Consider the following 13,693-nt stretch of genomic DNA (forward strand, 5'->3'; position numbering starts at 1 on the left):
TTGTAATACTTGCCAGAATGAAAGAGAAGCAACTGAAAAAGAAACAACCTGCATTTTCTTATAAAATGAGATGAAAAAAATTCAAGTGTATTTTCTTCTTTATATTTAAAGCTCTTATTTCAATATATAGCACTTAAACATTTTTTAAATAATTTTTTTGTACCTTTGATTGCCTGTTTCATCTCTGGAACAATTAGAGTAATTTCACTATACATCTGTGCAAATAGAAAATATATAAATGTACTCAAGGCCCATGTCATAAGAAGGTGGTTTCAAGAGTTTCACTTTTACAGAAATTAGTTGGGGTCCCTTTAAGTTGTTCCTGGAAGTCGTTTGAGTTCTTCCCTGTTAAGCCTTTGAAATCCTGATGCAAAGAAGATATGGAGCCAAGCACACACATGTTGTCCTGTACTTCATTTTGTAAACGATGTGGTGACAGTTGTAAAACTCTCCCAAACCGACTGAACAGGGGAGTTGATGTGATCCAGTTCATAAAACTGAAGCTTGACTGGTCGACTGTTGTGTTCCATGGGAACGTTTCTTCTACAGACATTGACTCCATCTCTGAAGTGTTGTGAGTAATTTCGTGAAATCCCAGGGATCGTTCTTGACTGTTTGCCACTGAGGAGTGTTTTTTCCCCTCACATAACAGAGATCCAGGAGGAGAAGCAATAACACTCAGTCCTGTTGTGTGTTCTGCCTTTGTATTTGATGGGAAAGCTGGGTCATTTCCATACTGAGATGATTGCGAAGAGGGGGTTTGGTTGCAGCCCTTAAAACAATCACTATCATTTGACTGAGGATTCTGTGGGGAATGTTCTGCACATGGGGATTTCTGGGGAATGGTTTCCTTTTTGATATTCAACCTGTTCGGAATCTGGTTGCGAGTCTCTGGAGGCAATCTATTCAACTGGCGTCCAAGCTGAAGTTGGGTTGGGAAGACGGTCCCCTGAAGGGTTCTGTACAGAAATCTGAAGGAGGAAAAATGTACATATGAAAAGAAATCAAAGAAAGAGGATCTGCTTGAGATTTTATCAAGAGAAAAATATCCACAGAACAGAATATACAATTACTTTAACAGAATGAGAGTTTATACAGGCAAGTACCACAGTTAATTCATTTTCTTTAGATTTGACATTTAAAATAAAAAGATTGCCCAAAGAGCTCTGAGTACCCTGACAATAATGTGACCTACAATAACTACCCACCAGCGATAATACTAATACACAAGTAATTGGACTCTGTTAGCCAGCAGCCTTAAATAATCAAATGAAGCTAATAATATACTTCAGCTGGCTGACAATAAAAAAGAAAAAACATTAGAAACGCCCCTCACCCCAAATCATATTCAGGCACATCCCTTTGCCTTTCCTCTCATTCCACTCCAAAGTATACGAGCCACTAACATATACACACACAGGGGGAAGATACTATACCTGGGCAGTAATGCAACAACTGGTGATATAATACAAATCAAGTAAAACACAGGCTCTCCCATCAATTTTTCCATAGTCCAGTAGGGATTGGATGGAGGATAACATATTGGGCAAGAAACATTATAAACCAGAGCCACAATGAAAAATAAAAGGATACTGAAGATACAAGATGACCAGTGGAACAAAGTCTAGAAGAAACAGCAAGAAAAACTGATTTTTAATTTTCTGGTACAAAATCCATGCACAGATGTATTTACATCAGTGTAATTTCACAAATCCTTATTCTACAAACAGGATTACAAAGCTGCTCACTGCTCGCAGTTTCAAACCATTTTCATTTTTGGTTAAAATGCTTGATAAAAATAGACAGTGCTGAGGGAATAAAACACGCTTTTCTTGATTTTAAAGAGTGACACTAAGGAAATAGGTAAAATATCCCAGAAGGCTCCTATATAATTTCCATGTGGACGACTTACCCAAGTTTTGGTTTCAATAGCCAAGTGTAATATAATGGTGAAAAGAGCTATCGTGGTGATGGGCGTTCCCCAGGAGAATAGATCTACCTCTGAGTCATAGTAAGTCTGAAAAGAAGGAAAGGGGCTTTACTCTAATCTGTATTTTCAGGTCTGCTCCTCACATTGCATGAAATAGGATGTCTGAATGGATAACTTACGAAAAAAGGGATGTAAAAACAAACGAGACTTTGATAGAGTGCATCAATCATGTTCATCCAAAACATGTGTGGTTGGTACTCCTGTGACACAAAAACATACAGTAAGAGTCTAACGAAGAAGCCATTTGTTAGTACTAGACAAAAATCTGAACTGAAATGTATTTCTTCCAGTGCTTGTGCAGACAACCTCATCACTCTTCTCCCTTCCGAGGCCAACAAACCCTACCCTCCTGATGGAGTGATTAGTTGGGATTTCCATGACCTGAATTTCTGCCTCTAAAGCATCCTCTTCTGTGAGTTTTTCCACAAGAGGGTATACTTTAGATCTGAGCTCCTGATCCAGCACCGATTTGTATACATGCCTAACTTTATGCATTATAATTAGTCCTATTGACTTCAGTGGAGTTACATACTTGTGGTATTCAAACTTCAACACATGCTTACATCTTTGCAGGACTGGGGTTTAAGGGCCAGATTTTAAAATGTATTTTGGTGCCTGATTTCAGTGGGGAGTTAGGCACCTAAACTCATTTAAAAATCTGGCCCCAAGTCTTGTACATATAAAACGAAAGACTATATATTCAAGAAAGATTAAATGTGAAAGTATGCAGCTTACTTTGAAAGGAAAATCCACAACAATATTTAATGAATATTTACACAGCAATATAATCAGTCCTTAAGAAACAGTACTGAATTTTACTAACCCATTAGTATAAATAATTTAACCATTTTTTACATTCACATGAATTATCATACAGAACAACTGGGTATAGAGGAAATCATTTTGTAAACATAGATCGGTAAAATGCTCATTTATTTTACTAATGTTCTTATGCAGGTTACACATTTCCTGTGATAATTTTTTTTCATGAATTCATTAAGCTCCTTTTCCCCCTAGCTCATGGTTTCCTAAGCCTAGAAATGAGACTTTCATAAAACTCTTGTGTTCTTTGGTCTAATGAAACAACATGTAGACTGCTCCAATTAAAATCTTTTTCAAAGAGAAGAGTGAGGATATTACTGGCTACCTACAAGCAGGAATGGTTTAGCAAATTTTTTTTATAAGTCTTTTTAGACAGGTATTCAATGAAATTGCTTAATAGCATTCAAAGAACCTCAGAATGGACAATGGACTCAACTTTGAGAAAGAATTCTACTGTGAACATGAAAGATTTCTCTTGTCAATCTGCTGACTGTTTTGCCAAACCAATCATCCTTTAGACTGGTTTGTCAATGAAGAAAACCAAATAAAACCTCCAAATCAGCTTCAACTAAATCAGTGACTAGCTATTTTTGTCCTGTTTTAGTAGGGAAGTAAATAGGGGCATTTCTTTTGTGGAACTTGAATTGCAATGTTCTGGAGCAGCAGGCCAAAGGCTGGAAATATAAAACCCAGAAACAACAGCTGATTGAAAAAAGAAGATAAAGACAAACACATTGTAAATGAGCAGTTCTGCAATTCCCCACCTCTTCTTTCAAGTATAGCATCTAGATAGATTACTAGAAATGTAATGCACCAAGCACTGAGTGCACTGTTGGTTGAGAGAGTCAGTGACTCCCTTCAGAGGCCAAGGTGCCAGTTGTCTTAGAGGAAGCTGTTGTAAGGCTTCTGATCAAGAAGATATCTCTTGACAATGATAGTCTTGCTAACCCGAGAAGCCACCCTTCTCCCCTCGTGATAAAATTGCAGTTGCAATCAGCACAAGTGGTCTAGCTTGATGCCCCTTTCCTTGCAGTTTACACAGAAATGGGCTGCAGCCAACGTGTTTTCCATGAAGGGTTTCTGACTCTGCATATTTAGTTTCTGGCATTTAGATATTTTGGTTAGGATTATTATAGGGTATGTCTACACTGCAATGAAAACACCGAGTCTCAGAGCTTGGGTCAGCTGACTGGGGCTTGTGGGGCTCTGGCTGAAGGCTACAAAATTGCAGTGTAGATGTTTGGGCTTGGACTGGAAGCCAGGCTTTGAGACCCTCCCTCCTCGTGGCCAGCTATGGGTCTTTTATCCCAGTGTAGACTTACACCTAGAAATGCTAACAAGCAAGAAAAACAGTTTCTCAGACTCCCATTCTTTAGCTTTATTCGGTGCCATTGTGTCCTTTGCCACCAAGATTGGTTTTCATTTAAACTCATGACCATCAGAAAAAATCTTCTGAAAGGCAAAGTTTTTACCTCCATTTTCTGGCCACTTTTGTAGAGGTGAGGTACACCAATTAGCACTTCAGCTGGTATATCCTTATCCAGCACACCAGTGACCAGTTGTGGAAGAGAAGAGAATAATACATTAAAGAAGATCAGGTACCACTGATCAATCATTGAAGAGCCAGAGAACCCGCAATAGAACTGGTACCAGAAGAGAAGGGCCACAAACATCTGCAATCAAAACAGCAGTACAGGAAGCATGATCAGTCAGGAATTTAAAACAAGTAGGAAAAAAAACAGTGTAAATCTCAGTACATCATCTCTCCATGGCTCTGTGAAATCATGTTGACTTTGATTCTGCAAAGACTTGCACATGTGCTTAACCTTAAAGTCATGAGTAGTCCCTACTGAGGACACCTGATCTTCTATTATTTATTATTCCCATTCCCACTACTCATGCTTAAAGTTAAGCATGTGTATAAGTCTTAACAGGATTGTGGTCTTGGATATGACTGGGGCTTTTGCCTCACATGAAATTAATTTTCAATCCAATTATAACTCTCGAATACAAAATGCAGCTAAACATAAATGAATAATGACACCATTTTTTGTGGAATTCCACATATATTTCATGAATGTAGATCTCATTGTGTTGTTTATTACTGTCATAAGAAGGATCCTGTTTCTATTTCAATATCTTGTGTTGGTTTGAGAATTTTCTGGAGACTTAGCTAGCTCACAAAGGCAAAGTAGATAGCATGAGGATAACTGGGCTTTTCAGCTCTTTTCAAGACTGTAATGAGAAGAGCACAGCCAGGAGGATAGAACTATACATTGCAGTGAAGTTGTGTTTGATTTGACCACCACAATATCTTTGATTTTCAATTTCATCAGATTAACAGTGGGTGGAGATGTATCATTCTACAATCCTCACTTTAAAATGAAAAGGTAAATCATTCACACTGAGGGAGTGTGATGACCCTGGTCTTGGGAATGCTGCCTCCAGCTAGGCTGGGGGTCACCCAGGGATGGACAAAACACACAACCCACTTTGCTACCATGTATGTGGGATAGACAACCAGACCAGCAAAGCCGAAGTGTCCGTAGAACAGCTGGGGTTCATTTAAACTACAGAGCCCAGCTGTTAGTGATGTATCTACCTATAAATGGAGGTAAAGTGTGTCTGGAGATGAGGACATGCTTGTTTCAGCTTTGAGGGGAGAGTGGATGCCACAACTTGAATCCTAGAAAAGGGAGGTGTAAACTGCTGGGCAGGTTTACAGCCAGGGAAGGAAATAAAGCTCCAAGCCTCAGTCCTTCTACGTCCCTGTTCTCCAGACTCGTTGATTATCCACCAACGAATTACAAAAATTTAAAGCAAATCAACTGAAAATACTTGGCTGTAATTCCTGAAAGGGTTTCCCTGCTTTAACTAGCTAGGAGGGGAGAGGCTGTGCCCTCTCCCTTAGCTCCCATTTGACCCAGCTTTCCCTTCCTTTTCTACGCCACCCGAAGCAGCCATATGACCAGCTGGGACCTACCCTGCAGCACCTTTGTAAATCCTGCAGCGTGGTTTCTGCAGCAATCCGCGGCTTAAACTATGAGCTAGATAAGTTCTACTGCAGAATGGAAATTGACACAATACAAGCAAATGTAAAAACCCGAGGAGATAGAGATCTAGCAGAATGTATGCAGCACAGTTATCTTGATTCCCTGTAGACAATTCATCAAGAGTGGTCTCCCTGTGAATGAATCCGGTACTTGCATCTTAGAGGAAGTTAGAATTCTCCTTCCCTGAGGGAAGCTACTATATGTCTGACACATTCAGGTCTATAAATTCTATTTCCCACTGTGGTTTCAGGGTTGGTAGCAACTAGGATTGCTCTTACGGGCTCTGAAGGCAGCAGAAGCAGAGCAAACACAAACAGAGATTCTTAAGTTTCATTCAAGCCTGGGGGCAACAGCTTCAGAAAATGTCTGCAGTTGGATGTCTTACTAAATACAGCATGAAAAAATAATACTTGTAATTGGGGGTGGGGAAAGGGGTGTATTGGAATGTAAGATTTTACAAGTATTGAACAAAAATGCAAATGTATAAATTGAATCTTTGCATGCTGATCATTGGAATGTACTTACATATATTTCTTGAGAGTGTTTTGATTTAAAAATAAAATTGCTCTGAATACACTTCTCTGAAAGTATAATATTCCACTTTCATTGATGAGGTTCGGTATTATCATGGTGATGGGCACAACAGAAATATATAGATAGGAAGGTGCAGATGCTCAGCACATTTCAGGATCAAGCCTAGAACCATGAGCCTGTGTACACCAGCATTTTTCTGTAAGTTTCCTGCCATTGCATTACCACAGGTGACGCTCCACCAATGGTAGCAGCACTAGGATAGGCCAACTTTTCAAATTTGGCTTGCTTTTTAAGGCTCAATGAGATCTTTGGAACTTCAGAATTTGGAAGTGTTTACTTTGATTATTTTTTGAAAGCATGCAAGTATGACATTCTTGATCAGAACATGCTTAGAATATTTTTATCGTGCCCATGTTAATGCAAATATAGTTCAACCAATGATTATTTTTATTATTTACCTAGCACACACGGTGTTCCTATCCTGGTCAGCAATTTGAGGAAAAATACAGCCCTGTCTCATGCCAATTAAAAGTTACCTTTGGACTGAGACAGGGATCAGCAACCTATGGCACACGGCCTGCCAGGGTAAGCCCCCGGTGGGCTGGGCCGGTTTGTTTACCTGCCGCATCCGCAGGTTCGGCCGATCGCGGCTCCCACTGGCCGCGGTTCGCCGCTCCAGGCCAATGGGGGCTGCAGGAAGCAGCGCGGGCCGAGGGATGTGCTGGCCGCCACTTCCCGCAGCCCCCATTGGCCTGGAGCAGCGAACCGCGGCCAGTGGGAGCCGCGATCGGCTGAACCTGCGGACGAGGCAGGTAACAAACTGGCCCGGCCTGCCAGGGGGCTTTCCCTGGCGGGCCGTGTTCCAAAGGTTGCCGATCCCTGGACTGAGACCTGACACGGCATCTTTAGATTATAAGAAAATTATGAGCAGGGACAGAAGTTGGAAATCAACCTTAACTAGACCAGGTGCTACTTGCCCTCCCAGTTACACACATGAGGCTATATTCTCACTCCCATTATGCTCTGGAGCATCAGGAGTGCTGTGTCTGGCCTGGCCCCATCCCATCCCACTCCTTCATGATCCCTACTCTCAACAGAGTGTGCAGGCGATGCAAATCCACAATATCTTCATGCCAGTCAATGATTCTTCTGTGCTAAAGGAATCCTCAGCTGCATCTTCGAGTACAGTGTGAGTGATACAAAGGGACTGAGGAGGTGGGTTTCGAATAACTCCATATCTAGTAATGGAGTTATTCATGACTGGCACTGGTGTAACTGGGAGGAGATTCAGGCCCATACTTGGATATGTATTGCAGTGTGCTCCTTTCACAGTGTATTTATTTGGCTGAAGGAAGTCAGGGAAAACAAAAACACTTCCAATATGCTTGGCTGATAAATATAGATGGCCCAAATTAGCTCAGGTCACTGGGGACAATTTACAGTTTGCACAAGGAATTATAAAACAGGATTAGGAAGAGAAAACACATCCACTACTACTTCTGACCAGCACAGGGTGGACTTGGCTAGATATAGGAGCCTTTAATGCCAGCTAGATTTTTGCGAAAGGTACTGCTCTATAAAGAAACTTTTGTTAAGCAGCACTTCTTATTCATGTTACCTAATTTGCACATTCTGCAGCACACTGTCGCTATCACGGAGTGGGGCCTCTATTCCTGTGAATGGCAGCCAGCTGTCTTTCAACTCTGCAAGCTTCTTTGCAGCTTATTTATAAAACCATTTGAAGGCTGACCTCATACTCATTTCACACAAAATAAACCCTGGAAACACGCAGAGCCACAAAACTGTCAAGTCAAACACTTACTGCATTTTTGTAGAAGAAATACAGCACCATATTGGCAAGCCGGGAATAACACCAGTGCCCGTGAACAAGCAAGAGCTTTTCCAAATGCCGAAATCTTGGGACTGCAAAGTCACTCGCCATCACTGCCTTCAATGAAAGAAGAGTTGAAATCATTATTGTAAAGTGTCACCTAAGACACACAGACAGTGCATTTGAGTATCCTGCAAACATCCACAAACGTAAAGCAAGAGTAACTCCATTAAAGTCCAATGGAGTTGGATTAGTTCCACCCTGGTGTAAGTGAAAGAAGAGTCTGGCCCATTGTTTCCTCAATGCTTTCACAAATCGTTATAATTTTATAGTGCCCAAAAGCAAACCAGGTGCTTCAGAGAATACACAAAATGACAGTGTCCTTGCTCCTAGAAGATTACAATCTACACTACTACAGATGGTGACACGAGTGACAAACCATAGGAAGGAAGTGGGGTGAGGAAGGACCAAGAGTTATAGTTGTGTGATTGCACAGATGCTCATAGATGATGGCTGTGAGCTTTTCTCTTTTTAAGAAATACAAAGAAGACAGTATTATTTTGTGCAGAAGAAGGGAGTTTTCAGGAGGGATTCAAATGACTGAGATAAATAATAATATGCTACATTACAATTAGTGGAGTTAAAAAGGCAAAACACCCAAATAATTTATTTTAATTAATGATCATGATCTTGACTTGCAAAGATTTGCCCAACCCACATTCCCCTGAGATCTCAGTATTCTGAGGAAATTTGTTTTAACTATATTCAAGTTCCCTAAATTGTGAGAAATCATTACAGAAGAGGTTCCCCTGAAATTTTAGAACCTGCCAAATCACATCTATGGTATGAATCACCACCATTTCTTTCTATATCATAACTACTTTTGACTGCCTAAATTTCAAGGTAAAGTATGCCCAAGATTTAAGACCTCACCATGAATGGAGCAGTATATCAGTTGCTTTAGATCCCTCCAGGGCATTGAGTTGGCCACAGATTCCACCTACAGTTGTATTGCTTTTTAAATTTACATTTTGTTTATTGTCTTATTCATTCACAAGGATGCCTACATCTGTTTCCTTCGCCTCTACCCATTTTCTAATTCTATTATGGAATGATGAGGTAAAATTGTTTACTTTTCTTTATTTTGTGTTTCCACCAAATTATTCCAAAACACAGTCTAAGAGTTTTTAAAGGTCTATTTTTGATATGGAGGAAGGAATGGAAAGATAGTTTTATCCAATTACACTTGCATATTTATCTTATCCCAAAATATCAGCATCTTGACATGTTCATTCTCCTCCACCCCCCAGGTTTTGCATAGGAAAGCGTGGTTCATACTCCATGCTGCTCCTTCCATAGCATGTGAAAGAAAAATAAATCAGCCAGTTTGCTGTCTGAGAGATCCAGATGCTTGACTCCTTTGAAGTACCTGCATGTATACAATTTTGACAGCTGCTTATTGTACAAAGGCATGCATGATTTCCTACGGAACCCTGGGATCAAAGGCGGGGGATCCATAAGCCTTCCCACTATGTGTGAACATTCATTAAAAAATAAACATAAAAAGAGAAATAATCCAGGTGGTTTAATGGAATAACAAGCGAAATGACAAGCTTTCAGAGCAGAATGCACTGAAATGGCTAGGGACACTGAAAGACCAGATGTCTCAGAATTACAAGATCAACTAAAAAGAGGAATTGGAAGGAGGAAAAAGAAGAGACAGAGAGAGCGAGAGACGTGGAGTATTATATCTGGGAACTAAAATGATGTTCTTGAGAAATCAGGGGTTTGAGTTCACGCAGAGATGCTAGCAGCCGATTCAAAGTGCAATGGAAAGACTCCCACTGACTTCAGTAGGCCTTGGAATGGGCCCTCGTACAACAGCCTGCTCAGGATTCCACGCTTGTTAGGCTCTATTCAACCCAAATGTCCCCCCATGCTTGTAAAGCCTGGGGAAGCTGTGTGAGGCTCCCAGGCTCAGCATCTGCTGAGTTTACTCCTTACTCTCATCCTGATTACAGCAGAAAGCCCTGTTAAAAAAAACCTATTTCAGTCTTAGCCCAAGGTTTCATCTTTTACTGCCCAACTGCCCTGCCATATATAGCAATCAGGCTCTCTGGAATGATGGGCAGAAACACAGGCATACTGAGTGAATCCCCAAAAAATCTCAGCAGGGGCAGCTTCTTCCCAGCTGATTGACAGACAAACAGGGAAAAGGTTTTACATGGACTGCATGACAATCAGGGGGGCTGAGCTCCCCTCCCCACCCAAACTAGCACTCCCTTAACTCTCACTGCAGCTACTCACATTCCAAAGGCTGTAGAGCAAAACTCATATCCAACCTGCATGTGCCAGCAGGGAGAGGAGAGCAGGCCTTGTGCACTACTTAGGCATATTGTCTCAATAAGTTGGCTTGGAGCACAAGTGGGATATGCAGCCTTCTGAGGCTTATACTCTTCAGGGCCACCTATCTTAGCTGCATTAGGTAAATAGATTTGTCCAGCCACACTAGAGGATAATTTTACAGGACCAGTGCAGGAGATCAGAAGAATAAAAGCCAGAGGAGGAAAATGAAAGAGGGGGAAGTCAATTTAATCTTTATTTATTATAGAAATAGGACATAGCTGAGGGCTTTTTAAAATTAATAACTGATTTCTTTAAGAAGTAAATGTGCTGAAAGACCTCCTGTAATTTGAGTTTTATGAGGTGAATGTAAAATGTTTAAGCTCACCACAGATTGGATAAGAAACATATGCTCGAACTCAAGCATAAGTGATTTTTTACAAATCCCAACTGGTACACCTCAGGGCAGCTTGCAACTTGCTCGTATACTTTTGCAGTCTGTCAAGAGGTAACTTGCTCTCACTGACTGGGAGGCAAGATGCAAACAGACATACGGAAAACATTTGGTCCAACGTTTTCCTGGGGAAACTTTTCAATAAACAACCCACATTACCTGCATGCCCTCTGGACCAGAGATCCCCACACCCACGTCTGCCACCTGGATCATGCTGACATCATTAGCTCCATCACCTAGTAACAATAGGATGCAACATTGTTTGATATTAATAAAGCAGTGATGATTAATGGCAGAAAAACAAAGGAAAAAATAGGTGACTGTAAAGCGTCAGTGAGAAAGGCTGGCATAGGGACCAGGTTTGAAACACCTGTACTTCATGGAACTACAGTTTCAAAGCCTTAGGCCTGGTCTACACTACGACTTTAATTCGGATTTAGCTGCGTTAATCCGAATTAACCCTTCACCCGTCCACACTACAGAGCCAGTTAATTCGAATTAAAGGGCACTTAAAATCGATTTCTGTACTCCACCTAGACGAGGGGAGTAGCGCCTAAATCGATTTTGTTAATTCGAATTAGGGTTAGTGTGGCCGCACACCACCGAATTACTGTGTTTAAATTAATGGGGTAGTGTGGCCGCACACCACCGAATTAATGTGGTTAAAAACCGAATTAAGGTGCTTAGTGTGGCCGCGCACAATCGAATTTATACAACCTGTTTCCCAAATTCGAATTATCTAAATTCGGATTAATCCTGTAGTGTAGACATACCCTTAGAAGGGACCACCAGGCCCTTAACGTCTATCTATCTAGGTTTTTGCTATACCATGCCAAGGAAACATAATCTGAGTACTTCTGTATGAGTGGGTCTCTTTAATGGGACCTGGAATACAGAGATCATGTCTGTGTTGCATGGATATTAAGGAGACCATGTGCAACAGGGAAACAAACTCCTGAAAACATTCCTGCTGCAAACTAACTGACTGGAAGTATTAAGGGACCCTAAAATTGGGCATGAGGCTGGGCACAATGGGATAAACTCTATGACATTGGACTCAGAGTGGGGAAAGGAGGGTTGTGTGAGGAATAAGCAGAGCTTTCTCAATTTAAAGTGCGGGAATCTTGTGGGTGCTGCAGGATTCTGAACTGGCTGACTGACAAAGAGTCCCCACTATCAACCACATAATGGAAAATGGTTGTTAAGAACTATGTTAGCTGACATGATGCTGATCACAACTTTACAATCACTGTAGTCCCGGACAACTGGTGTTCAGCACCGTCACCTACTCATGATAAAAAATTGACGGCCTTGGGTTTAATCATGAGTAGCTGAAATGACGCTGAACACAGATTTGTCCTGATCTATACTGCAAAGCAGTGGTCAATGGTGTCAGCTCACTCAATTCTTTACAAAACGTTGCTCTATTCAAGCACCATTGTGGAGTAGACCAGCTCCATTTGGCCAGCTTCTGCAGGAAGTAATCCCAGATGTCACCTTAGAAACTCTATTTTTGTTTGGAATAAATGCTCTTAAGCTCACAGAAGCATTTTCAAACTAAAATTGAAGGTTTTAGGTTTCTAAAGTGTCCAGAAGAAAAGGGAAATCCGTAAGGGGTGTGTGCATGTAAATACAGGCTCATTTAAATGGAGATACTTGCCTATTGCCAAGGTCATTGCTTTGAGTTTATCTCGGACTAGTTTTACTACCATGCTTTTTTGCAGTGGGGTAGAGCGACAACACAGAACCGAGCGACATCTTCTGGCTAGTGAAAGAAATTTGTCTTCTAGTGTTTTATCCAGTGCATAAGTCAGAGTCTTTCCATCAATCACTAGGCCCAAGCTGGAATGCACTGAAGATGAAGGTGGAGAGAGAGGGCAAAACCCAACTGTCGTGTTTCCAGCAGTCTTGTCTATTGTGTTGTTTGAAAATTTAGACTCTATATATTGCAGACAGTGGTCCAGCAGAACAGCACTTGTCTCCTGAAATACAATACAAAAATAAATATGTTTAAGTGAAAGTTGCTGCTGTGGGATCATGTAATCAACTTACTGTGCTTGTTATAAATTTAGAAATGGGGAACATGAGAGTCTGCACTATTGATTCCACTTTGACAATTTTTATTTCTATTATTCTTTCCTCCTTCTTTACCCCATCTAAAAACACTTAATTTTTGTTGCAGAAGATACTGCCAGCAATGGATAAATAAAGGGCTTAAAAGCAATTCTGTTTACTTTTTAACCTGCAGTGCTGTCTTTTAAACTGATTTCTTGCAGCTTGTCCTCAGAATAGCAGAATTGACATGTGATAGAATGAGAATCCAGTGCTGAGCTAACTATGGTGATGAGCATCACAGAATGCCTATTAATCAAATCATTGATCAGGTATTTGTAAATGCCAATTAAAGGTTATTTAACTTATTTTAAAATCTATATCCTAACCAAACTTAATTAATAGAATGTATTAGTAACATATGAACATTTAAGATAAAATGCTACCAGTCTTGTAGCAAAATATTTTTCAAGTTATCAGAAGTAAAGAAGTGAAATCATAGGAAATCAATTTACCAGCTAACTTGCTACACTAAGAATGGACCATAGTTATCTTTTCCTTCCTTTAGAAAGGAATTGTAGTTGGATAGTGCCAGTCTACCTCCAGTTCTGGAT

General features: G+C 40.6%; 1 protein-coding gene across 1 annotated transcript in view; it reads right to left on the reverse strand.

Moving 5' to 3' along the window:
• Positions 1 to 256: 256 nt before the first annotated feature.
• The window catches only part of LOC113406169 (probable phospholipid-transporting ATPase VA), a 134,368-nt gene continuing 120,931 nt past the window's right edge, over positions 257 to 13,693 (reverse strand). The window contains exons 14-21 of the mRNA XM_026649236.2: positions 12,688 to 13,009; positions 11,187 to 11,263; positions 8,222 to 8,347; positions 4,285 to 4,485; positions 2,110 to 2,190; positions 1,913 to 2,017; positions 1,437 to 1,624; positions 257 to 971 (exon numbers count right to left, since the gene is read on the reverse strand). Coding sequence (XP_026505021.1) covers positions 257 to 971; positions 1,437 to 1,624; positions 1,913 to 2,017; positions 2,110 to 2,190; positions 4,285 to 4,485; positions 8,222 to 8,347; positions 11,187 to 11,263; positions 12,688 to 13,009 — 1,815 coding nt within the window. The remainder of the gene's footprint in view (positions 972 to 1,436; positions 1,625 to 1,912; positions 2,018 to 2,109; positions 2,191 to 4,284; positions 4,486 to 8,221; positions 8,348 to 11,186; positions 11,264 to 12,687; positions 13,010 to 13,693) is intronic.

This window comes from Terrapene carolina, unplaced genomic scaffold (assembly GCF_002925995.2).
Source record: "Terrapene carolina triunguis isolate 2854851 unplaced genomic scaffold, T_m_triunguis-2.0 Scaffold23, whole genome shotgun sequence".
In the NCBI taxonomy this organism is placed as follows: Eukaryota; Metazoa; Chordata; order Testudines; family Emydidae; genus Terrapene; species Terrapene triunguis.